General features: G+C 41.6%; 1 protein-coding gene across 1 annotated transcript; it reads left to right on the top strand.

Annotated features, from left to right (window-relative positions):
- LOC132911400 (serine/threonine-protein kinase 25-like) lies at window positions 1–26,951 on the top strand. The gene is made up of 10 exons (XM_060968020.1): window positions 1–288; window positions 1,156–1,293; window positions 11,159–11,383; window positions 23,202–23,367; window positions 23,752–23,909; window positions 24,625–24,810; window positions 25,042–25,187; window positions 25,674–25,956; window positions 26,152–26,520; window positions 26,721–26,951. The coding sequence occupies exons 1-10, from the start codon at window positions 1–3 to the stop codon at window positions 26,949–26,951; spliced, it is 2,190 nt and encodes a 729-aa protein (XP_060824003.1).
- Window positions 26,952–27,143: the final 192 nt, after the last annotated feature.

The following is a 27,143-nucleotide window of genomic DNA, read 5'->3' on the forward strand; positions in this document are numbered from 1 at the left end:
ATGCGAAACGGTGGTCAGCCACAGCAGACGGCGGTAATGACGCCGCCGCATTTGAACGGTTCCGCGCAATTCGTTTCCGGCGGTTACGTCGGCTACGTACCGCGCCAGTCCTGGGGGCAGTTTCAAGGACCCCAACATCCCAGGAATACGGCCAGACCTCTGTCACATCCACCGCCGCCACCCTCCAGAAGGGAAAGCCAAAGACCCTCTGGCAACGGATCCGCCAACCCTAAGAGTACGTCTCTTCCGCATTGCAAACCTGGAACGCACAGGAGTACCACACCTTCGGTGAGTTCAGACAGGATCCTTTATTCCCTCCAGACAGATCCTTCTAGAAAAGGGGAGAAATATTTCTCGATTTCTTTCGTATCTTCCCTTTCGTTTCCCTTTTTTGGAACATCGTGAAAGATGACGAATCGATTTGTGATATCTGAGAGCACGTGTGTGGATCAGGCGATAAGAATTTTTCCATGTCTCATCGATCCATTTTTATTATCCATTTTTATTGTACATTGCGTCGATGCAATCGTTCGATCCTTTAACAGTCTGATAAAATTACGAATTCCGGTTAGGGTAAAAAGTGTATACGTAAAACGATAGATATGATAAAGAATATACAAAAACATGTTTTGCGAGTAGCTTTTGAGACAGAATGTTGAAACACGCGATACATAATCGTTACAGCCCGGGTAATAGTATCTTGTATGGTTTCTAATTTTCCATTAGCAAGTCATGTTCAGTTTGCGGGCAATAACTCGGAAATGCGAAATCATCGAAATGCCGAACTGTACGAAATTTCAGCGTATGAGTGTATTTGCTTATTTGCGTCAATAATTACACCGGAACAAAATCTCTGCGTAGACGAAAGTTTGTTATTATACAAAGGCAGTAAGCGAAGCACGCTTTTTCGCTCGTTTTATCGCACATTTATTCGACTTGCGAAGAGACAGATAGTCCTCACGTGAAATATCCGTACGATTCACACTCGGGATAATCTGTTAATGGGATTAAGTAATTTCGTTAATGCAATTGCTTATAGTATCCTTATAGTATCGATTTTACTCGTTTCAGAGTTTTCGTAATTAGTGCAGCGAAATTGTTGCGAAATATGTTTAAATTGAAGACCTGTATTAGGAACCGATTTGTCATTCTCAGGTAGTGTCAGATGGTTTACATTCGACTGGTTTTAGTTACCGTGAACCGATCGGTCACGGCGAGAATAAATGTAGAAGACAAGCAGCAGAGAAAGAGAAAGGCATGGAAGCGAAGCATGAATCTTCTTATGCGCTGCGGGTATCTAGAAAAGCGCAGCGTGGAATACCATACGAGGCTCAAAAGCATTCGTGAAGGAATGTCACAAAATCTACCTGGTGTTTTGCTCGTATTCGACGTTCCTTTGTCTGCAGTTTAACACAGCGACCGATACATCGATGACGTACTACGTGGTGGCCAATTCTACTGTGACCAAAGGATTATATTTATTTATTTACTTTACACAATTCTCGCCTATTGACTCAGAACAAACTTCCAGCATTACATTTTACGTTTACTTTTCACACTTTCGCCCTCTTCCTTCATCCTCCTGCGTCCACGCCTTTATTCGTATCATATACATTTCGCTTGTAGAATATTTTCAAATTTCAACCTTTTGCATGTAAAATAAGCTTATGGTATTACATCGAACCTTCCTTCGCTCCTCTCTTTCATACTGTTCTTTCTCCTATTCGATTCCTTCCCTACGTTCAATATTTTGCTTTCCGCCCCTCATTGCTTTCTCTTTCTTACCATTTGCCCTTAACCCCTTTGTCCTGCCCTTTCTTGACGAAAGGATTATATATCAGTCTTACATCTTTAGAATCATGGACACGCGCGATACAAAACATAGAAAACGCGTTAGCCGGACAGACTCGATGGCGAGAGAGCAGTTTTCTTCGTTTTGCTTAACCCCAACCTCAAAGTCCCGTAGGCAACCTGAGACACGACGAGATGCTAGAAAGTGGTCTCGGTGTCGCGTTTCAAGCAATTCGATCGAACGCTTCGGAGATGGACTGCCACTGAGAATGGAAAAGAGAAGAATCGGTGCCGTAGTATGTAATTTGTGGTCGAGCGAAAACCGATATCGTCTGTCTCGTTCTTTTGATTGCGTTTAAAAAGAAAAACGCCAGGCATTTCGAATGGAGATATTTAAAAATGAAAGGATAGAAATTGTTTCTTGACTTGGTCGTTTAAACGGTTATTTAATTATGATCGTTATGAAACATTATCTATCCCGAGGCTGGTTTCTTTTTATTCATTTACACGTCTCGTCGAGAGTAATTGGAAAACTAGGCTCCAACAAAGAAAGGATATCGACAAAAGAACGCCTTATAGAAATTATCCCGGTGCAGCGAGGAAATACCGGTGTAACAGGATTCTCGAGGACCGTAAGATATCTTGGAGGCTGTGTGCTCCTTTTTTCTTCCCCCTTTCGTACGAGATCAGCCGAGGCCAGTACAAGGTCGACTCTCCATTCCTTTCCTTCGTTTATGTGTCTCCAAAAAGTTTATTTCGGACGACGATGGACCGTGAACCATGTAAACTCTGCGTCATCCGAATTCCACGGATGTTTTTCGCCTGTTTAAAAAACAAACTGGCGCAACTTCACTCTCGAATTTGTCAATTTCTAATTTCCTCGATCCATCCGTTAAAAGGAAATACACCCGACCATCCATTAAAAGGAAACGTTCGTTTTAACATTCAGAACCATTAACGTTATAGATAACGATTCACGCGCCACGTAAATCTTCGATTTGTTCGATTTATATACGTGCGGATGATTCTTCGAGATATTTCTTCAATTTCAATCTGCTGCGTGTGATTGTTGCATTGCATTGTGAACCTCATTGTCCACATCGTATCGGTGTTCGTATGCCGGCATACATAAATAAACAGCTACGGGTAAGTTTGTTGCGAGTAGTATCGTTCTAAGCTAACCGAGGCGCGTGCGCTGCATTGGAAAACACGCTGAACTTGTATTCCGTTAGATTCTCGAGGTTTGTATTTAAACACGTCCACGGGGCAAATATTCGTCTAGCGCTGTTCATAGCGCGTGCTGCCTCTGCCTATTCTGGTATTAATATCCCGATGTTTTATTGTTTCTTCATATTTATGCGTTAACCGCGTAGCCAGAGAAACAGTTATCCGTTACGTAATATTCCAGCGTGTCGCTTCTTGCAAGCGCGAGTTTAAAACACGGATCTGGAAACACGGTCTGTTCTCTTTGGAGAAAGAATCCAGGCTTCGAGAATCTTGATGCCAGACTGATAAAGTTAGGAATCGAATTACGAGCGACTGACGCAGCTTTCAAGATAATTAGGGGATAACGTAATAATCGTGGAGGCAACTCGTTTAGGAGAACACGAAATTCAAGGGTTGTATCACGGGCGTCACGCCGTTCCTGCGAATTTAGCTGGAAAAATTGCTGTCTTCCTAAATTTCAATGCACCGTGCAGCATCTTTGCATCCTTCGTGCTATATTTTCGAATATTTGAAATTTCTCGTATCTTTCTTGTCGTTCGAACAAAGTTAGAAAACGCGCTTTATAAAAACTTGCAAACGGTTTTGCTTATTTATCCCGACCGCTTTTCGGTTGAACTGAACTACCGAACAGCGACCACAAACTATTAAGAAACTTCAATTTCGTGCTCCTCTTTGCAGGACGCGTTCAGCTTTCCGCTCCGTTAAGATCAAAAAATACACTAGATTTCGATATTGAAGGATATTAACGAAGGCGGATAGCGCGTCCAACGAGAAACGTCCTTTCCCGTGGAATTAGAAACGTGTAGCAACGTTACGCCTTTTAATGCGCGTTTTGATCCCGTTAGTAGAGCGAGAAGCCAGGGTTTATCTCCTTAGGCAAACACACCGCTGCTAAAGCCACGTTTTCCTGGCGATTTTCGTTTATTTCACAGCGGACGAAGCGCACGCGATTCGTTTCAGCGTGTAAAGAAGCCGGCTGGAGACGAGACGGGCCGGCTCGCGCGCGTTCCACAGCCACGCTCGGAATCACTTGGTCGGGCCCTGAAGTGCCGTTTAAGCTTTAATTTCAGCTGCCTCTCGCGCGATAAATTACTCTCGCAACAAACGAGGTCGAACGACACATGGCGCTAACGCGCGCTCGTTGAACTACTTTCGAACGTTGAAGTTCACCGAGCTGAGGCTCGTCCACGATGTTTCCCGCGCCGGCGCCGACCATTCCTCACGATCGTAAATTGAATTTTTATGGAAATGCCGTTGTAACGGCGCGCCAACGTCACAGAATCTTGTACAATTACCTAACGACCCCGTTAGAAGATCATGCTGGTCCACTTCTGCCCGATACTTCGTGGAATTAACGCGAATTCTTTCTCCTCGCGATACAAACAGGCTTCTCCTCTATTTCAATTCGATCGTAGCTTCCAAGAACGCGTTTATTTACAGCGCTGCAAAAGATCTGACCAGGTTTTCCCGATACTTTAACGAATCAAAAGGGAGAAAAAGAAATCGATCGACGAAGTTGGAACAAGGACGCGATTAAAAATACGTCTTGTGTCACGTGGCGCGCTGCACCGATGTCTGCATAGATACGGAACCGATCTCCTGGGGCCGTTACTTTCTCCTCGCTAAGTTAAAGGTCGCTGGTCCCTCCGTTTCCATCCAACGGGACTATATTATTACGTCTTGTTTCACGGGTCGATGATCGCGTAACACTTTGCGAAAACACCACCGAACGTAACGTCGAATGTTTTTCATGACTTTCGCTGCGAAATTACAGGCTACGAATTCCACTCTATTCGCCCGACTCGCACGATAATGTCGTTCGTTAACTACTAGTTATCGAAAATTGATCACGTTTGCTATGTTCGATACGTTTTTAGTACAAGCAAAACCACTGTGACATTCGTGAGATTTCCAATGTAAGTCGGAAGAAAAAGTATGCGACAGCATCTCAATACTCGTCATAGAAGCCTCTGATATTTATATCGTACGTGTTATGGGAAATAATTTGCAACTTTGTTAACGAGACACGACTATCGTAATTATATCGACGATATTTGAAACCATTCAGAAAATGTATAAAGAAATTACAGGATACTAGTTGACAAATTAGTACACAGAGTGGTGTTAAACGTAAGAATTAGTAGAAGACTCGAACTAAATATCTTATTTGTGTCACGAATTATCGACTGTTCCAATATTTCGATGATCTCTACGATGTGTATGCTTACAACGAAGATCTTGTAATTTCTATACACATTTCCGGATTTGTTTCGAGCTTTACCAATACAGTCGCGATGATCGAACTTCATAGCGGTGCTAACAAGATATCAAAATGCTTCGTATGGCGTGTGCCGTTGTTTAAATTCGATAGTGGCATACCTTATAAAATTTGAAATTTGTTTTTATCGAATGCACGGGCTATATCGTCTCTGTTTCCTATTTTTATTTTGTCGTAGAACTGAATATTTAATTTAAAAACGTAAATATTTTAATCCTTTTCTCGAATATTTACACTTTTTAAATCGTACTGTTATTAACGCCAAACAACGACGTAATATATCTATAAAAGTGTTGGAATACTTCAATTTCGTGAGCTCGAGAAAACGCCGACTCTCAGCTCGAACTCCATTCGTTTCTTCCGTATCTGAGATCTGGTTACACACTGTAATCCCGCGGCGCCAGATTTTGTTTGCTCGTTCTATTATTGCCGATGTTGACTCTGCTGATTGACCCTAGAACGCTTGTGTCGGGCCCAAATACAGAGCGTTAGCTCGTTGCCATCGCTTGCTTCGCTATCATCTTGTCGCAGCTTGAGCATTAATTTCGACCAGTTACTGGTGTGTCAATCGAGTGAAGTACAACCGGTATCGGGTAATTTTGAATTTCCGGAAATATACAACTTGGTGCTGAAACAAAAGAAAAAAGACGATTTCGCGTTCCTAAAGACAAATTCCGTGGAAGCCGCGAGTCGACAAGCATGATAAATCCGCGTTACTAAAATAGACGCGTAATGTTGCGAAAATGTTGAGTAGCTTAAGGAAGTTGGCACGCTCCGATGAACAAATTCGAGGATAGATGTGCTTGTTTTGACTCGATTTAGCTTTCAGACCCGACGTCGACGCGACACCAATCGAGGCACGTGTCATCTTACTATCCGTAGCTCTTTTCTCCTTAATTAACTTCGTTATCTTATTTAACCTAAATACTGCTAAATTTCTCGCTTCTCTAAATACATTTTTTAGTAGAACATTCTGTGTATATAAAGTAGTGCCGACCAAACGGTGACTCTTCTAGATTCTTACATGACCTAAATACTACGATACTATTCAATGGTGTAAGAAAATTTCTTACTGAAATATTTTGCGCGTATAAAACAACCACGTCCAGACTGTCGTGCATTTTATATATACGATAGCTTCATTTTGCCGGATGAATATTCTTTCTATCCTTCTTTTTTTATTTTTTCTATCTAATTTCGGGAATACGACTCTCAAAAATATCTGATAATCAGTATACCTGAAAAACCGTGGTCGTCGGCAGTATATAGTCTAATTCTAATTCCATCATCGACTTCGTACAGAAAACAAACTTTTAGTCGAAGCATTGTAGGTCACCGTACATGGTAGTGATTTTATACAATGAGCGCTTTGGAAACATTGATTGCTGGACGGTGGTATCGCTCTGTCAATTATGTAACATCGAGCAAGCATAACTGGGCTGGCAGCGATGCGAAGCGTAACACACGACCCTTTTAACACGAGGTTGCCGGATAATTCTGTTTCGGGGCGGGTAACTTGCCCATCAGAATTCCGGTTAGTCTTACGGAGACCAGAGCGCAACACAGAAGCAGTTCCAACTTAGGTACAACGGACGTCAACGTCCGCGTGCCAACTTCTCGCTAATTGTCTGACCACGCACCGCTATAATTCACCGTCTGTGACGCGTCTCGTTCGCAAGATTCTCATCAGCTTCGGCTATTTGTAGCGTAGATTAATTTCCTTACAATTTCTTTGAACTCGCGACGATACGATATTTAGTATATTATTATGTATACATGATTTAGCGATCATTCGTCAGTTCAATATTTTTATTACTAGAGCAAAAGTATTAACGAATGAACTATTGCACGATATTTTGAATAACAGAATTAATTTTCCCGAGCTAATTAATTTTAATATTCTTTCTCGTGCCTTAGGACAATCGCTCTTATTCCACGCGCCTATTCGCAAATCGGGATTCTGATAACGCATCCGCGTCTTAACGATATAATAGGCAAAAGTAAATGGAATTGCTTCAACAAATCGTTGAATTTATTTTCATACTGATTATTCGAACATTCTGTAGGAAGACAGGTAACGTGTTTTGTCTTTCGAACGAGCACAAGTCTAAAGTCCGATAATTTGTCAATCAGCTTTTTATTAAAATCACTTTTAAACTTCTCTGGAAAGATATTCGCATCAAAAATGAATACAGGTATCGAATAAATTATTCCTCTTTCCTCCCCCCTGTGTTATATCAAACTACACCCTTTTAAACACCCTGCAACATCAAAATTAGAAAAGACAAGAAAATCGTACTCGTCACCTTTTCCCTCTGTTTTTGAATTAAAAACAAGCAGAATCCTTCCGATAAGCTAATCTCGGATAGAACTCGGTTCTCCGTCTATCCTTTAATTATACGGTTATCAGGCGGCGCCATCGAGCTAGGATCCCGAGAAAACCAAGAAGAACCGGTACGGTAGAGTTCTCCTTGGCGCACGATGGTGCTCTTCAGCTTCCCTTGTCGGTACTTTAACCACCTACGTGCCGGCTCTCCGTACCGCTGACACTCGCTAATTATAATTTGTGTCGTAAGTTTCATGCAGTACACACGGCAAGCAGGCGGGAAAAGGGGCTAAGATGTGACCGCCTGCCTCTCGACTCCATCGCATAGCTACGCCACACGAACAAGCGCAGCTTCTCCCTCTCTTTCTCTCTTCCTCTTTTTGTCGTTCGTGTTCCTGGCTCTTGTCGCCTATGGTACCGACCTGCACGCGATTTTCTTTCCTTCTCCACTGTATTCCGCTGTTTTTCATCTTTCCTCTTGGCACTGAGAAACACGAGTAGCAGCCGGCTCTAATCGCCGTAACGACAGTGGTTTACCCCGGGTGAAAGAGGGCAAGAAATCGAGGCCGCTCGAACTTTGTCGGAACGATTTGTTCTCTTTCTTTTTTTTTTTTTTTTTTCTCCAAGCCTCGCCTTCCTCCTCCATCATCCTCGTTTCTAGCCTATTCGTTCGTCCATTTTCTTACGAAGTTCGCCAGGAAGTTCCTCTTCCTACTTTCGTCCCTGTTTTCGATGCAATTGATTTTGTTGCGAGACGTTCGTTCGCGGAAAACGTGATTGGAAAAGCAAGTCGCGAGATAGAGCGCACCAGGAAGGACGTTAAGTAAAAACGTCGGATCAGCGAGCCTTGGAAAGTTCTCTTACGATAGCGTCCTGTGGCGCGGAATCGCGTGTGCCGAAATTAATATACGACGAGAGATGGTTACGCGCAGATTATTTTCAAAGCCATGGAACGAGAAGAATTTCGTCGTGCCGCGAGATGAAAGCTGCGATAAACAGACGCACGCGCTCCTCTATTTTTCTACCCCTTTTCAGAATCCTCTCACGCCGCGGTGTGTTTGCAAGGCGCGCGCGTGGAAAGTCACGTAGATAAAAAGCTCGCGTCGGAGAGGCCAGATTGAAGATAGAAAGGGACGTACGGGGTGGACGTCGAGGGAGGAAAAGCCGCGACAGACGCCCATGGTAAAATGCAGAAAATCTGCTTTGCAAATTTTCTCGTACACGGCCGCAATCGCCCAGCGTTCGAGAACGTTTCAACGCCTCGATGAATTTACGGAATATCGATTTTATTCCCGCGCTTTTAACCTTCTCCTTCTCGTCCAACGGCCCGTAACTTTCTTCCGATATCGCGATGCTCGTTAATTATTTTGTCTACGAACGGTTCTCCCGTTGAAACGATAGGATTATTGGCAGAAAAACCACACGATTCATCCTCAATCGTCCGATGTATCTCTGAAGCTCGTGCTGTTACTAGCAGATTCGTTGAGTATCTGATTACTCTGAAAGTATCCGGCACAACAAAGAAATATCCCGATGTGTCAAATAACGTAACACATAAAGAGGTAATCGGCGAAACGACAGGTATATTATAGAAAAATCGCATCGATCATCGTGTCAACGTTTCTTCGTGATATTGTGATGCTCGTTAATTATTTTGCCTGCCAAGCGTTCTTCCCGTAAAGTGGTAGATTTATTGACAGAAAAATAACACCGACCAGTGTTTCTTCACGATATCGTGAATCATTCTATAATCTTTGAATTTGTATGCGTTACTAGCCGATCCGTTGAGTATGTGATTACCAGGAAAATATTCGGCAGAAGAAAAAAATAACCGGATATATATTAAAAGTAACAGAACATGAAAAAAAAGTAAGCTATGATACGGTAGATGTATTATAGAAAAATCACATCGATCATCAAGGTGTCAAGGTGTCTTCGTAATATCATGAATCACTCTACTACTACTATCACTGTTATTAGCCGACCCGTTGAGTACCTAGGTACTCGATAAGCACCCGAGAGAATAAAAGTTACTCTGGGTCGTTCTACTCGTATATTTTGCTCGTATTATTAGCCATATTACCATCGCTGGTAATATAAAGATACTTCTATAAAAATACTTCGATTTCTGTCGTACGTGCACTCGTTTCAAACACAATGATTCATATAAAACAAATTCAATAGAAGTACCAGTTTCGTAATAGAGAAAAACCTACGAATGATTCATTTCACGTAGATTGAAAGGATGGTTCATCGATTCTCATCCTCACGTTACGCTGTCGAATAGCAGAAAGTAAGATCGTATGTGATACTAATTTAACGACCAAGACATCTATAGAAGATTACGTGGCGTCAAATCGAATCAACGGATTATGTATTTAGTCAATCGATATGTGGTATACACATTTCTCTGCTATCTACTGTGACATCGCGTGTCATCAGTTAGAAAGGAGCCAAGGAGAACTGCATTTCTCACCGACACGTAACCGCATTCTTTAGCAATCGAAGGACGTATGGTTGAAGAAAGTCGCACGTGGATCTTCTCTGTGAATCTTTAATCCTCGAGGGAACGACGTTCGACGTAATTTTATCCCCAGACAACTCGACGTCTCCTATGTCGTAGAATTTTAACACCTCGTAACGTGAAACAACGTGAAAAATTTTATAGGCGACTTCCTCTAAAGTATTCGCGTTTTGTCTTTTTTAATAGTATAATGCAGTGTGATGTAAAGATCGTTACGTCGTAAATTTGCATATGAGTAGCTCGGTTCTTCGTGACTTTTAGTGCACTGTATAATTTTCTAATTACGTAGTTATGACACGAATGATGAGTACAAGGCTAGGCTATTCGACCACTGTAGCTCGCGAGAGTATTTCGACGCTCGTAGAAATCTTCTACGAATACATTATTCGTTGTAACGAGATCCAGCTGTCAAGATTCTATCGACAAAGTTGAAAGCCAATCAGAGAATCATGTCGGTGGTTTAATTTCATCTCTACGATGATCAAAAGAATTCCCTCGAGGTGCGAAGCGTTTCGAAATTGCACTCACCGCTTCCATAAGGATGTAAGATACACAAAATCCAAATCTTTATCCCAAATTTATTAAAGCATCCCCATTTATTCGCCAAGTAACATGGAAATCGTAACGTCTTAAGAAATAAACTTATCATATTTCGCTTGTATGATTTTCAAAGGCGTAAGCTCGAATCAAAGTAACGTTACTTCGCCAGAGAATATCACGGCGCGCTAGCCGATTTCTTTTAATTCGTTAAAACTTTCGCCGCCGTATCGTCCCGGAATTTCGAGGAGTTTGCCAAAACGCGAGGTATTAGCGATTGCAAGTCGTTGCGAAATTTGCTAAAAGTACCGCAATCGTAAAGCCAGACCTCCGTAAAGTCTGTTAAAACTTTCACTATTACGGTGTCTCGATCCTCCGCGAAATTTGTTAAAAAGCCGCGCCCTGGTAAACTTTGTTAAATCCTTCGTTCTAGCGAATTCTCCAATTAAGCGAGACAATATTATTTCTGTTGCAGAAGGTGGACCCCGAGCTGATATTCACGAAACAAGAACGAATTGGGAAGGGTAGTTTCGGTGAGGTGTTCAAAGGCATCGACAATAGGACCCAGCAGGTTGTTGCCATCAAGATCATCGATCTCGAAGAGGCAGAGGATGAGATCGAAGATATACAGCAGGAGATCATGGTGCTGTCACAATGTGACAGTCCATACGTCACCAAGTATTACGGGTCCTATCTCAAGGTAAGCTCCTCGTCTTTTAATCCCTTCGAATTCTCAATGGAACATTCCTTTCGTGAATTGTCTTCTCGTATTAAATGATATCGTTTCATTAGCTACTTACGACTCGACAGACCTACAAAATAATTCTCCTCCAAACCAATAATTGACAATTTTTCCAACTAACTAGCTCAAACAAATGAGTATCATTCTTGGAGCAAACCGACGATATTAACTGTAACGTATCATTACAAATTTTTATTTCCGCATGGATAAACGTATAGCGATTCGACACACGTGTCTCGTGATTGAAAAAAAAAAAAGAAAAAAAAGGAGAAAGAGAACGCGAGGCAGGGCTGTTTTACATAGGTACTTTGGTTAATCGGAGTCTGTTGATGCGTGTGCACCGGAGAACAAATTACCGTGATCAGGTTCACGTGTGTGTCGAACGTAAAAAGAGCTTGTAACCGGTGAATTGCGGGTTATCATGGACGAAAAATCCACCACGAGCCACGCCTTTCTGCCACCGTTCCGATTCGATGAATTTTCACAATATTTTCGGAGATGTAGCGAGAAAGAACCCCTTTTTGGTGGGTTACGCTATTACGGACACTCGACCAACACGCCCCCCATCATTTTTCATACGCGAAGAATGGCAAGGGCTTGACGGTCGGTTAACCATCGCTTCCGGCTGGACAGTGTCGCATAGACGCTTCCGCTTCCTGCGGCCGCTTCACCGTGCTCGGTCGAAAGCATCGCGGAATAAAATTGCATCCAGTGACACGGTTCTAACGTTACACCGTGTTCCTTTATTTGTACCTTAAATCCAGTTCTACGATTTCTCTCGATAAAATTTCGGGTATAAGAACATCTCGAGATAGATGGAAATTCAACTTTCGTGAATTCTTACGCGAACGACGAAATGCAAGTTCGACAGGAAACCTGCGCGCGATTCATCGCCGTATGAGCTCTACACATGGTACCGTTTATTGGTCGATGCAATAAGAGCAGCGAACTTAATCGCACCGTGTCGCGATCTGCGTGGCGAGAATCTTACGAAACGCAAGATTTCACGGTCCATTAAGTTTCTTCGATAAATAAAAATCAGCGTACACGCGTATAGAAATGGTTGAATAACTTTCGTCGGTTTATGACTTCCTGAGCAATAAAGGGGCATCGTGTTACTTGGAGAAGACGGAAGTTTCATAAAGCATGAGAATTTTTTTTATAAACAATTACGCAGCGAGAGGCTGGGACCTTTCTTGGATTTATATTGGATGCATATTAGTTTAGTTTTCAACTTTAACGTTGCAATTATAGAAAAAGGAGTTATTCGTCGAGTTATACGTGGAATTTCTTCGAACGGATGATGTAAAATAACAAAATTAATTTCGCGACTGAAAAAAGGAAAAAGAATTTAATTTCTTGAGACTGTCGGACGTAGCAAGAGTCGATATCTGCAGTCTAAGCGCCGTTCGTTCGAAGATCTTATCTCGTTACCGTGGGCATATTTCTACCGAACTGCGGACAATCGGATGGGTAATTAACGATTGCTAATGACCGTTTTGCGCGGTCATTAAGGAAAGTTCCTTCCCTCCAAGAGCTTAATATCGGACATCGCTTCATTTCATAGGTAATCATCTTAATTTTCCGCTCCTCGAACCCGGAAACGAGCAGAACCCCCACCCCTCCCTCTAATCTGCTTCCTCGTTTCCCGATCTTCTTGTGGGAAATCGACTTGTAAACTTGTTTCTACCGTTGTCTTGCAATTAACGTTCCCGTTTCGTCTCTAGAATGCTGAATAATGATCGTCTTGGTTCGCTCTTCATTGTCGTCAAGAGCGCGATCTTAATCGTTCTTACGTCATTCTAATGCATCTAAATTACGCGTATCATCGAGGGTCGATGCTTGAGATCAAGAGATTAGACTCTTAATACGTAGAACTTTCCTTGGCCTATTAATCAACGTGATTAAATTCTCGTATGATAGAAAGCAAATGTCAGGTATTACATGTTAGTATATTTTGACGTGAAATATCGTAGCTTATGCGAAAATCACTGAATAAACTGATCACCTGGACCAGCGGTTCTTAACGTTTTGTTTGCCACGGATCTTGTTTAAACGATATTTTGTTGTCGCGGTCCTCCGGGACTTGATTCAAAATTTAAATCGGCAATATGCCAAATATGTATAATTAAAACACACATCCACCGCTTATTGACGGAAAGAAGAGAATAAATAAAATAAATGTAAATACAAGTATGAATATAAATAGACAGATGAAATGAATATATACATACTGAACATTTTTATTCGAATAACAAAATAGTAACTTGCGTGTGTGAGAACTTTTTCTATGATTCCGCGCACCATAGGTTAAGAACTGCTGGCCTAGAAATAATCTACGTCCACATATGTCACAGACGTGTAAGTGCATTATAATACAGTTAAAAGGGATATGCATAGTTACAATAGCTTTAAGCACACGAACGAATGGAGTTCTTTTAGAAATTTATCTTATAGACGTTATCCGATGAACTGATTTTATTAATCTTTTATTATCACAAAGAGCGTACACGCACGATATGTTATCTAAAACAAATTGGCGAAGTTATATGCGAGTGAATATGAGCGGCAAATTAATTAACCAAAATTATTGGAAATTGACACAGTTACCGTACCAACAGTGCTGATAAAAAATTTCTAACGAAGCTTTCGCAGAATCTGTGCTTCGTTCTATATTCCTACGCTATGTTCCCCTTATAAACATTTAAATAAGCTGATAAAACGAATCAATTCTTCACCTCGCAAAGCTGTATCCTCTTTAAAAGCGTATTATACGAAGAAAGGAATTTCTCGCCATTCGTGCAGATTGCAGATAGGAATTTCCATCTCTAATCCTATAATAATCGAAACCAGCGACCAATCTCTCTTTCCCAGCGCGAATCTACCATTTTACAGTTTGCCAATCGCCGAGCGAAATAAGACGCGTTAGACGGAGGATCCCGTAGGATTGTCGAGTATCGGGGAAAGATTACGGCGTTACGTCAGACGCTAGGTATGTCTGCGATAATATCGATCTTTCTCCTTTTTACCTTTCTTTTCTCTCTCTCTCTTTTTTTTCGAATTGCTCAGCGTGTCGCGGTAATAACGGCGTTAAACCGATCCTCGTTCCGTGTGTCGCGTACGATTATATCCCACGGCACGCGGCTATTGTGCCGCCATTAATCACAGCCGCGTGCACAAAAGGATCCTCCATCCTCCGCAATCTCATTCTCGATACCTATTCTCCATCGATGCCACGGAAAGAGATGCGAGAGCTCGAACAAAAGCATCGGCCTCTTCCGCAGATTTCTTCACGCTCGCCTACGAGATTTCATTTTCCACTGTCCCCCACTTTCGCTCGTTCGCACCAAAAGATGCTCCCTTTCCAATTTTTTATTATCTTCTACCTTCCTTTTTTCTTCTTCTTCTTCTTTCCACCCTTTCAACCCGCTAAGGGTATATAGAAAATTGATGACACATTCGCTATAATTGTTAGCCAAAGAAGCAAGTATGCGTGGCGCCTACGTGGACATATGCATCACCGTTTTTATAGTATATAGTATTATAGTATCATAGTATAAGTATTAGCACGCTTATGAAATCTTAATTCTCTCGCTGGTGACGCCTTTCCATCACATCATATTTCACGTTTATACGATGATATTAAGTATGCTATAATCTTGATGCAGAATTCAAAAAAGGTTGTGTTATATTGATTTTGTTTGTAGTTATTTAATGTCGACTAATGTGTGTATTTGCCTGTGGTAGATTTTAAAACAGGAAATCTAGAGCTGTTCACGTTGCTCGCCATGACGATTACAAGTAAACGGGTGTTTATGCAAATTTATATTTTTATGCACATGATTAAAAAGATTGAACCGATTTAATTAATCTCGAGTTTTACTAACTACGATTTAAATCGGAAAATTGTGGAAACTAATACGTATCAGATACTATAGTTTACCACGTTGGTGTAATTATTTCTATAATAATTTCAACAAATGTTTACTTTTATTGTATCGCTCGCTTGTATGAATACAGGTTACGCAGGTGTCGTAATATTTATGAACAGGAGTGTACGAGTCTGATGTTATCGTATAATGAATGTGTCTGTACCTCTCTGGATCTCTTTTCTCCATTACTCGATCTTGCTCGGTTTAGAGGCTGTTAGTAACTCATTCATGCGATATTTATTTCGTACCGACCGTGAGCAAGACGCGCTACGTAATTCAATTAAAACTTAAGATCATCTCGTAATCTTTAAAATTACTTTTCTGCAGAATGTTTTACGGCCACTCGTACACAAATGGAATTATTTAGCTATTTATATCAAACGATAATAAATGTACCAGGAACATTTATATATTCTTGGAAAATTTAAATTTGCAAAAATGTACAGGATATACATTATATACGAAGATACAGAAATTTTCCTAAGTAAAATCCAAATACTCGTAATACTTAGGGGACGAAAATTATTTTCATTCATAAAAAACATGGATTTGCATAAACATTCGCGTATCATTGATAAGGTGTACGAAATCGATCGCTGTACCTCGCGAATTATATTCACAACCTGGAGAACTGCAGATCATGGACGAGTTAGTAGCTCGTACGTTTTATACGTTTTACGCGTCGATCAAACTGATAAACGACAGTTGTCATCCTACAAATCTGCTTCTCCTTTCTTGCTTTCTCCAGTTGGATACATTTTTCATCTAGATTTTCCTCTCGAAGACTACCTCGCCAATATCGATTTCAAGCATCTCCATCAGTCTAATGGACTAAGGGTTAATTCAGGTAGCCGTGTGGGCGAGGTGAAGAAAGGCAGCAGCTAAATGAAAGGCAGTATTTTTCCCCAGTTTACGGGCGTAGCCGTGAGTTTTTCTCGTTGCCGAGCCGTGACGCGTTCCGTCTGGTTTCGAAATCGCAAACGAGACTGGGAGAGAGAGCGAGAGAGACTCGGGATGCAGCATTTTCCACAGACTCGTGAGAAAAACGCTCGAGAGACATATTTCGACGCTATAGGCATGTCGAGGCGAGCAATAACAGTCATCATACTTCGGCGACACTCCTTTAACGTTTCTCAATCCGGATGCATCGAGGTTGATGAGGGGCGTCTCGTCGTGATTTTCTTCCTTGCCTCTTTTTCCATCGCTTCTCTCCTCCTTTCTCTCTCTTTTTGTCTCGTCGGATTATTATTGTCCTCCAGCGGCTGTGTGTTGGTTCGGTCTGTGAATGCTGTTCAGCATTATTCTCGTCTTTTCGGGGAGTCGTTATTTAATGCGTTCTCGCGTTCCTTCCCCGCGAGCAATTGCAAAACGGCGCGGATTAACAATCAAGGATTTTTCGAGTTCTCCTACCCTCGGTTATTCGATTTAATTGTTCCCGCTTCGTACTGCTGTAGCTTGGGTTCTCCCTCTTCTATACTACAATTCTCTGTCTTTCCTTGGAAAATAATTCATTGCTCCCCTAGTCGGGAAATTCATTTTTCTGTATCTTGTAATCGACTGGAAGGGAATGCTACGGCAAGTTCGCGCGATTCGTACATCGAGACAGCATCCAGGCGTCGAGGATCCTGCTGCTGCATTCCCCGCTGGTGCCTTTCTTCTCCATTATACTCGGTTCATTGTTTCTCGAACAAAAGCCGATTCTCCGTGGCGCGTACTTACGCTAGGCTCAGACTGCGACGAGCATCTCAGATTTTATGAATGAATAAATCTAATTGGACGCTTATTACGCAGCCGTTCAGCCTCGAACGGTAAATTGCCGGCCTTTCAACCAAATTACGAACCGCTCGTCCTTGCGTTATTTTTTTTTTTTTTTTTTTTAATTGTCGATCATCTCGTTCTTACGCTCGTTTAAGAAAAGTATCGTTCCGCTTCTGTCCTCCTCTGTTCGCTCCGTTTTCCGTTTTAAGCAGAATTTTATGCAGAGGATGGCGTATGTGGGTTAAGCGGATAATCGATAAGGATAACGGTCAGTTGCTTCCTTTTAAAAGTGGGATTTGCTATATACGTCAGAAACGTATTTAACCGATACGTTTTAATTAATTAAATACACGCTCGCTGTAGCACGTCTACGCACCTATCATCGAACGCTATAATCTTCATATTTACGTGTACATAAAACACTTAGAAATTTCATTGGAACTGCAACGAGACACAACTATTACAATCAATATATATCAAACTCGAAACTTTAAACAGTCTAGTAATATGTACAGGAGTTACGAGTTATGTAAACGTGTATCTAGCAAGAAAATTAGCGACATAAATAACCATCTCAAACACATGATATGTTTTAAATACGATACGACCGACGATACTCGGTGTATGCCTACTTATTACTTCAAAACACGATGTTCATCAATTTGACTTCTGAGAAACTAAATTATGGACGAGAGCGGAGTTCCGGAAAAAGGCTTGCTCGCATTGAGGCAGATGACTTTATGTAACACGCTGCTGTTCCTCGCAACCAAACCTCTATTATTAGTCGACCAATTTTCTAATGGCTCCGATTTGCCTGATTTGACGACGATCCAAAAATAAGCCAAGCATCGCCGCGCCTACTTTAAACCACGAATTTCTGTTTAGCTATGGCTCACGCCCGTCCCCCTATTTTCGTAGCAATTATCGCTAATTGTCCGCTGTTTGGCCCATTGAAATGTTGAAATCGTTTTCACTCTCGATCGAATGCCGGCTGTTATCGATCGTTATCGAGTTCGCAGTTAATTTTCTCTTTTCTTTCTCCGATCCTCTACCTTTACTTCTTATGCAAAAATTGTACCTTGTACTTTGCCACGTTGGTTTTCAGAATGTAGCAAAATTCTATACGATAACTCGTGGTCATCGAATCAGGAGCACCCAAATGGTGTCAGGATTTTGCAACCATCAGAAAGACTCTTAGTATCGTTTAGTTTGCTAGTAAAATTAAGAGATACGAGGACAGCTAAGAAACGGTTTGTTATTTACGATATAGCGTAGCGGTTAAAAAGAAACGAAACTTTTCTACGTGAAACTAATTCCATGGCAAATCACTGTACGTCGCAGCATCACGCACTGACACCATTTACGATTAAGCGATATTTCTACGAGTGTCCTGTCAGCCCCAATTGCTTCCACGAGCAATATTCTTCCAGGTCAATGATAAGAAATGTCACCCAGCGGTTTTTATTCAACAGCATTTTCCTAGAATTCCACCTTGATGAAATTCTGGCTTTGAGAAATTTCCACGTTCAGAGACCAATCTCGCTACCATGGAGATTTTTGGAGGAACAATATAGATCCAATTTTGCAAGCGGAAAAGAAATCCTCTGGTAAAATATAACGCGGGAATACCACAAAAAAAAAAAGAAATTCCAGTGATAATACCAGCGCAAGAACGTCAAAGGAGGAGTAAAAAAAATAGCCCAAGGCCAGAAAGAAAAATGACAGGAATATGTACAGAAGAGGAACAGAGCAATTAACATCGTAAGAAATGAAAATCTTACTTTATGGAAAATGTAAATGAATTAAGAGAGCGACGCAAAAGATCTACTACTTTACATGGAATACTACGATCGGATGGCTTATACGTGTAAAATTAAATTGTAGGAATTTGTTCGTCTCATTGTCAAACTTGTTTCTGTTACGCAAGAGAATTAATCAGCGTCAGTGACATGTAACTCGTGATTTGCAAAAATTGCGCTAATACTAGGTTGCGTAATAAGCTTGCCTTTGAATTTTTGTTTAAAAAAAGTGTCAAAGATCGTCAGCGTTATATAATCTTATTTTAATTGTATGTTGCTTTCATAATTAACGATTAAAAGAAATCTCTGCATAGATCCCACTACTCTGACTAACCGACTACAATTATATAAAAATATAAATTTACATAAACGTTCGATCTATTTACGATATTAACACCTGGTAATTTACTTTGACCGTGCAAGGCGCAAAGGAAAAAAACGTTTTCGCGGATATGTGAAAAAGGACGTGAAAAAATTCAAACACCATCTGGAGTATCGGCGATTATTTATATCTTCCGGTGGGACCAGCGAAATAAGCCAATGAAGGAAAGCACATTGGTCTCGAATATCGTGCACGCGAAGATTAATCCCGTCGCATCGTTCATCACTGCCACCGGCACGCCTGCCCTTTTTGTAAAACGCAGGAACAAAAGGACACGCGCGATAGAGAGAAGCAAAATCGGCCATTAATCACACGTTCGTCCGGTGTTCTTTTGCTTCTTCATAGCGACACTCCGCTTTTGCAAGCGGGCTGCTCTCACTCGTACTTCCCATTCACCGATGCGACAGACTGGAAATCGCGCAATATTTGCTTTTTGTTGCGTCTGTTTCAGCTTGTACACCCTCCGACAGCTGCTGTTCGAGCGTGCCTGCTCTACACGATTCAAAAGCAGCCCGATCGTTCTCTCGCGACAAGAATTTGCATACCAGTTGACTCGTAACGCGTTCGCGTTAATTCCTCGTCACCGCACGTCAGAAATTGTAAGATACTTGCAGCGTAAATTTGAAACAGAAAAGTAACTTTGAACTTCCAACGATACTTTATTTAATTTATTGTCTGTATATATATATTTAATAATTTTTCGACAAACTAGTCTGACCAAAACGAAGATATTCATCGTGGAAGTTGAAAGTTTCAACGCGTAATCCCTGTAGCAGCTGCTGAAAACATGGCTTTCCACAGACATATTTTAATCGTCGCGCAGTTTCGACAGAGGACTATCACGATGGATTAAACTTGACAAATTCTTTCGTTTATCAGGTGACGCTTCCTTTTTTCTTTTTTTTTCCCCCTTTTTTTTTTTTTTTTTTTTTTTTGTTATTACTCGCGAGCGCCAACAGCGTTTCTCGAGAGCGTCGTCTGAACGCGGCGTTCCAGACGTGACATACACTCGTGACGCAGCTGTTTTTAACGCCAGGCGACATTCATTAAACTGAAAAGCAGCGTTTCCTTCTTCTTTCGTTTCCCTCGTTCAACGAGTATCTCTATCCACGAGGCAAAAGAATCGCGAGAATAACCGCTTCAAGTGAAAACGACCAACGAAAAACGCCACTGGCAACTATAGTATTAACGTTCTATTTTGTTTTAATCGCCCATTGCCGGTTTATTGGGTGGCAGCTTTCATCGTTCCCTCTGCGAGTCCGTCTGAAATAAACTGAAAACGCTGACGGATGATCGCAACTTTGCCGAACGAGCCAACTTACGTGGTGCCCCTTAAAACCGTGCTGTTTCACTTGGAAAGTAGTTGACGCTTTTATTAGGACCGTGTTTAATCTCGACTCTGCGTTCCTTAATTAAAACCATCTTGCTGACTCGTTCGCTAAACACCAGGCGAAAGTAAGAACGTCATCTTTGTAGAAAATAACAAATACGACAAAAAGAAGAAAAGATCGAAAAGTAACGTTTCTTCCTAATCTTGATGCGACGCACACGCGTAAAAGGACAAGAATACGATTCGAATCTCCGACGGATCGTCGCTACTTTCTCGAACGAGAAGACCTAGTACTCCTTCGAACCGTGCCATTTTATCTGGTCGGTGCTTCACGCTTTTATCGGGACCGTAATTAATCTCCACTTTATGATCCTTAATTAAATCCACCTTGATGACACTTGCAAACACGAAGTGAAAGCGGCATATTCTGCCTCGTAGACAATCGTAAGAAGAGGAAGAAGAGAAAGGGAAATTGAAAAGCAACGTTTCTTCCTAACCCTCTACGAGGAGGCACGCGTGACGTTCTGGCGAAATCCTTAGGCGTAAAAAGAACAAGACTACAAACCGGGTGGCAAAGTGAAATCGAAGAAAAGCTTCGTAACGGCTTCCTTCGTACCTCGCATTTACAACGCCAACCCCTCTTTAGGTTCTGCAGGCGAATACGTACGAGAGGAAGAAGTGTCTGCCGGATAGGGGAATGATTTAGCAACCCCACGTTTTACGTCTGAAGATGTGGCCTGGTTGAAAACCAGGTTGAACGAACCCTCGCGAACCTTGGCCACCTACGTTGACGCGGATCTACATGAGAATATAAACGCAACCGTGGCCGCGTTGCGCCTCTTGACCGTAGGACGATGATAAATGGTGCCATTTTATGGGCTCACCCCGTCCCATGAATGTAGAGCCTCTGGTCGAACTGGACACTCCGTGCTTACTACGTGAAAATTATACCTCATAAAGTGTCGGTTGCCATCAACCTCGTCGCAGTTCGTGACGACCAGAACACGATCGAGAAATCTTCAGAAGTACTCTAGCGAGACGTTAGCGCTTCGCGCTTCTTTTTCACCGGTTGATTTATCAGCTCTATGCTTCTCCTTTGGCTAGGCTTGTAATGAATTTCCGTTTGCAAATCTTTTTCGTGTTATTGTAATATATTCTCGTTCGGAAGTGTTATTTGTTATTTTATATATATGGCCTATGTTGTCAATACCGTAATATAAATCATTATCAGTTATGGGTTATAAACATAAAATATTTTCTCAGTTTATATCGATTGCCTGTGTCAATTTCAATATTCATATTACGCTTTTTAGTATATTTATAATACAGATAACGCAAACTATTAGAAGAAATGTCTAAAAGCAAATACTTATTAACTTTTTATGAAACCAACGATCAATAAACTCTAGTTAATTAAAAATTGGCCGACGATGATTATGAAACAAAGCGTACAATTTATGGATCGTTTCGACGAATATTCTGGTCAAATTACACCAGGTATACTAATGCACGGATATAGCAATCTTTTACCAGTATATTCGGACTAAACAACAGGGTTTTTCGCTCGATACTTCAACGACAGTCTATATCAGGGTTTAACCAGTCCAGCTGTGAAAGATTACATTGATCCATCATCGATGAATCTACCGAACCGTTTATTTGTCTCCTCCACGTGGTTACCTTGACTATCATTTTTCCATCGCTCGGAGATGATGGAGCACGGCTATATAACCGAGTCATCATCCTGTCCTCGGTATCTCGATGCCCGCTTGCTTAATGATTCCTTCACAAGCCGGTGACCAAAGAGCGCGAATCTTGAACATCCTTGTGCAAGCCAGTGATTAATCTGTCGATTACGAAGATGCGATTATCGGATAACCGATGAATCATCCTTACACCGGTGCACAAGCCTAGGAGCACAGTGGATTGGATATCGATGTCGGGTATAATTATCGATGAAGGCGCGGTATTCACCGACACGACACGTTACAGCAACAAAAATTAACGTTACTAATGATGATACATCGTTTGCAAATAGCGTGCATGACTCCTAAATTTTTGCCATCTTAACGCGATTAGTTTTCGAAGGACGAATAATTTTAGTTGCTAATAAACTACGGAGTTTCGCACGTTTATGGGAAATTTTAACGATTCTTTTAGTATATATATATGTTTGCAATAAAAGTCCCGTAATTTTTCTATACATTTTCTGATTCTGGTTTCAAATTGACAAATATTGGGTTGGCAGTTAAGTGATTGCGGATTTTGTCAATACCATCTAATGACAAAATCCACAATCACTTAGTTGCCAACCCAATATAATCGCGACAGTATCTCATTGCGATGCTAATGCAAAGCGTTCCACGTGACTTATAAAATACGAACATCGAAGTTTCCTACGATAACTGTTGAAATACTTTCATGAGTCAATCGTCCTGTAATCTGCCTTGTCTTGCGTTAGCGCATTGAGAAGAAAGATTGGCTAACAACCTCGCGGTTAAGACTGACTGACAAAGTTCCCAGACACAAAGAGCCATGGACGTTTCGTACAAAGTGGATCTTCCTCTGTTTGCAGGGAACGAAACTATGGATTATTATGGAGTACTTGGGTGGCGGCTCGGCCCTGGACTTGATGAAGGCCGGTAACTTCGAGGAAATGCATATCGCGGTGATATTGCGTGAAGTGCTCAAAGGGCTGGACTATCTTCACAGCGAACGGAAGCTTCACCGCGATATTAAAGGTGCATTTATTTACCAAATAGAAAAAACAACTAGACGAAAAAGGGAATTAATGGATTTAAACGTTTACCTTGAAATAGCACAGTGGTATCTTTCGTGACTCCAACGGGATAATAATTTTGATTGTCGCGGGATAATTGCAAATAAAAAAATGGAATTTTGTAACTTCAAACGACGTACTTGAAAGCAACGAGTTCAATGAATTTTTGTAGAATTTCTGCGTGATTTTCTTTAAATCTGTGCTCCCTCCGAAGCAAAATTGCATTTATTTTGAAACATCTTTCAAACCGATCGTAGAGACTCGTTTCTAAGATTTTTCGAAAGCCTAGAAGAACGTAAAATATATTTATTTCTGTTCCTGACTATAATTATTGTTTGTCTTTCAGCTGCAAACGTTTTGTTAAGCGAAATGGGCGACGTGAAACTGGCCGACTTTGGTGTAGCTGGACAGTTGACCAATACGACCAGCAAACGTAACACTTTCGTCGGAACGCCATTCTGGATGGCACCGGAAGTCATCAAGCAGGCTTCGTACGATTCGAAGGTAATCATGCAAAACCACGGAGAGCGATAATATTCCCGGGAATTCTGGATATTTTTCATCTTCGCTGTTTCTCCTACTCGAGGCCATTGCTCGCAGGCTACACTCCGGTCACGTATCCCAGGAGATTTAATTTTATTACCTGCCTCTGACTTTCCATCCCTGGGTTCAACGTGGTTACCTTGTTTACCTCTTCGCAGCCTCTCTTGCAGACTTTAATTTACCTCCTTTCTATCCGCACACGCTCTGTGTACAAGAAAAACCATATACCGAAGACCTAGCATTTCTTACAACATTCGTTTTAATAGTAAAAAAAAATCAATTTAGGAGCTTTTTAAAAGAGGTTTCAAATTATTAAAAATTAAATACGTACATCAAAATTTCCCTTTACTTCGTTAGCGCAAAAAGAACAAAGATTATCACGATCGTTACAATTCTCGATTTAAATGTAACTTAAATATGATTTAGGTATTAAAACGTAACAATTTATTTAATTCGATATTCCTTTTATCTCGAGATTCCTCCGGAAAGCTCCTCGGTTATTAAATTAACGCGAGTGCAGGTTATCTTTGAAAAAAAAAAAAACCATAGAATCCCGTTATCCATGCCTGGACAGTCCTCGTGAACAATTTCTGGAAGATGCAAAGAGCGGTCAGGTTGTCATTATCGCGTGATTAACACCTGACGAGTCATAAAACGAAGAACGCTTATTCCACAGGCTGACATTTGGTCGCTGGGCATCACGGCGATCGAATTGGCCAAAGGAGAACCTCCAAACAGCGAGCTGCATCCTATGAGGGTCCTATTTCTCATACCGAAGAACAATCCGCCCCAATTAACCGGAAATTATACGAAGCAATTCAAGGAATTCGTCGAGGCCTGTCTCAACAAGGACCCTGAAAACGTGAGTTGATTTTCACATGCAACGACGATGTCTTCGCCCAACAGAAGCTACGCGCACGTATCGCTGTACTAATTTTCGCTGTACGAGCACGTACTTCGTAGAGAATGTTCGTTAGAACTAGAACTGTCGTACTGGCACTTATATCTCTAAGTAGATTCAGCCGTCAGTAATCAGACTTATTCTCGTCATACGCTGTTCCGTATAATTACTCTGTCTATTCTCGCGATTCAGAGGCCAACGGCGAAAGAACTACTAAAGTTCCAGTTCATCAGGAAGGCGAAGAAAAACTCGTACCTGATCGACCTCATAGACAGATACAAAAAGTGGAAGTCGCAGCGCAGCGAGGAATCGGAAACGGAGAGCGAAAATTCGGACTCGTAAGTTTCCATTTTCATCCGACAGTTATCATTCATTAGCTACACCGTGGATGTTTATGCATTTGTTGGAAATTTAAATGTAGAAAAATCTGCAGAACTCGTATTGTAATATGCAAAATATTCACACACACACACAAATCAAAGCATTCATCGTAATATTTAATAAACCGAGATGTAGCTATTTCTGTGAAACTGACTGGTTTGATATGTGGCCGAGAGAAATTGTACTTCAACCAACAGAATTACATTTCTGCGTGTAACGTGTTGAGAAAAACACGCGATGAAATTTAAAACGAAAATTCTTATAATAAGCGATTGAAACCAGTTATTTTGACTGATGGACGAAGGATGATTATCCAATTTCTTAGGTTGTTAGGTACATGAAAATTTGAATTTGTACGAATAACTGCAGTCCGTATGTTCGTTCCATATGTCCATCAACTTCTGAAGCATGAGTGGGAAATACGGCGATTTTATCGATTTCAGGGAGGAGTCGAAACAGGATAGCGACATGGACGAGCCATGGATAATGACCGTGAAAGGCCCTCACGGGGTGAAAGGATCCGTGGTGCCTATGCTACCGCTCGACGAACAGCCAACCTCGTTGACCATCACACACACGCCGAATCACAGATCCACGAATCACAATCAGCAAACGAAGCCACACGCGAACGGTGCCTCGAGATCTCCACCGAAAGATTCCACGTTGAATCATTACAGAAGCGAGTCAAGGGATTCTGTACGCGATGGCCAAGCGAAACACACACCGGTGAGTGTCCTCTGTTTCATGAAACTGTAATCGAATTCGATAGCCGGGCGAAGAGTGTCTGACGTGTTAAAGAGGAAGAGCGTCTCGTAGACGAGCTACGGCGGACACGCAATATCTGGTCGTGTGACGCGAGGCGAAGTCGTCTCGATCGATGACTGTTTTTTAATATCGTTGGAATTTAATCGTGTGTTTCAGTCCCGACCGCACGAGGCTGCGCCACCGCCGCCCGTGGACACGCGAGAAAAACGAGAAGACCGAGATTACAGGGACTTCAATCGGGATTCCTCGTTGAGGGAATTGAAGGAGATACGTGACAGCAGAGACAGCAGGGATAGGGAACGTGATAGAGAAGGACGAGAAAGAGAAAGGGACAGAGATAGGGACAGAGACAGGGAAAGGGAATTCAGCGCGAAAGAGAAGAGGAACAGTAAACCGGATGTACCTGTCGTACCTATGGTGGACCATAGGCCCGGTGAAGACAAACAGAGACCAAGGAGCTCGCAGGAACTGAAGCATCCACGAAGCGCGGCTCTTTCCGGTGTTGTTTTACCTCTCCTTTCCGAGGTAAATGTTTCTTCTAAGGGAGCATCGAATGTTTCCTGTTCTTCTTTGAGATATAGCTGAAACTAAAGAAAAGTGGAAGGAAAGCCTCTTAAATATAACAGATTCGAGTTTTACTTACCTTTTGCTTGTGAAAGATTGCACAGAGAAATACAGAAATTTATTCTTTCTTCTATCTACATTGTTTGTATTGTAACATGCAGCTTCAACGGAAACATCAATATTCGGCAAGAGACAATAATGGCGAGGGCGGAAGCGGCATTGGCAAGAACGGTGGCGCGATAGAGGAACTACGTAGCGCGTTCGAGACAGCGGAACGCACTTCGCCAGGAATGACCGAGGCTCTTATCAGGGAACTCTTTAAGTCTTTACTTCCTGCCAATCATTCGGAGGGTTGTCTGTTTATGCTGATGGAAAAAGTAATTCTAAGGTAACATTAAACTTTAGCAATTTGCCCCTTCGCCACAAGGCTTCAACGTAAATCGCGTTATCTGTTTTCAAAGATTTTTATCGCATTAAAGGAATTGCATTTCTTTCTTTTATTATTTTCTATCATCGTAGTTTGTTAACTTGTTAACCAAATCGTTCCTTGATTAAGATCTTCTACGATCATGGAATGAAATATT

The sequence above is a fragment of the Bombus pascuorum genome, chromosome 10, assembly GCF_905332965.1.
Source record: "Bombus pascuorum chromosome 10, iyBomPasc1.1, whole genome shotgun sequence".
Classification (NCBI taxonomy): Eukaryota; Metazoa; Arthropoda; class Insecta; order Hymenoptera; family Apidae; genus Bombus; species Bombus pascuorum.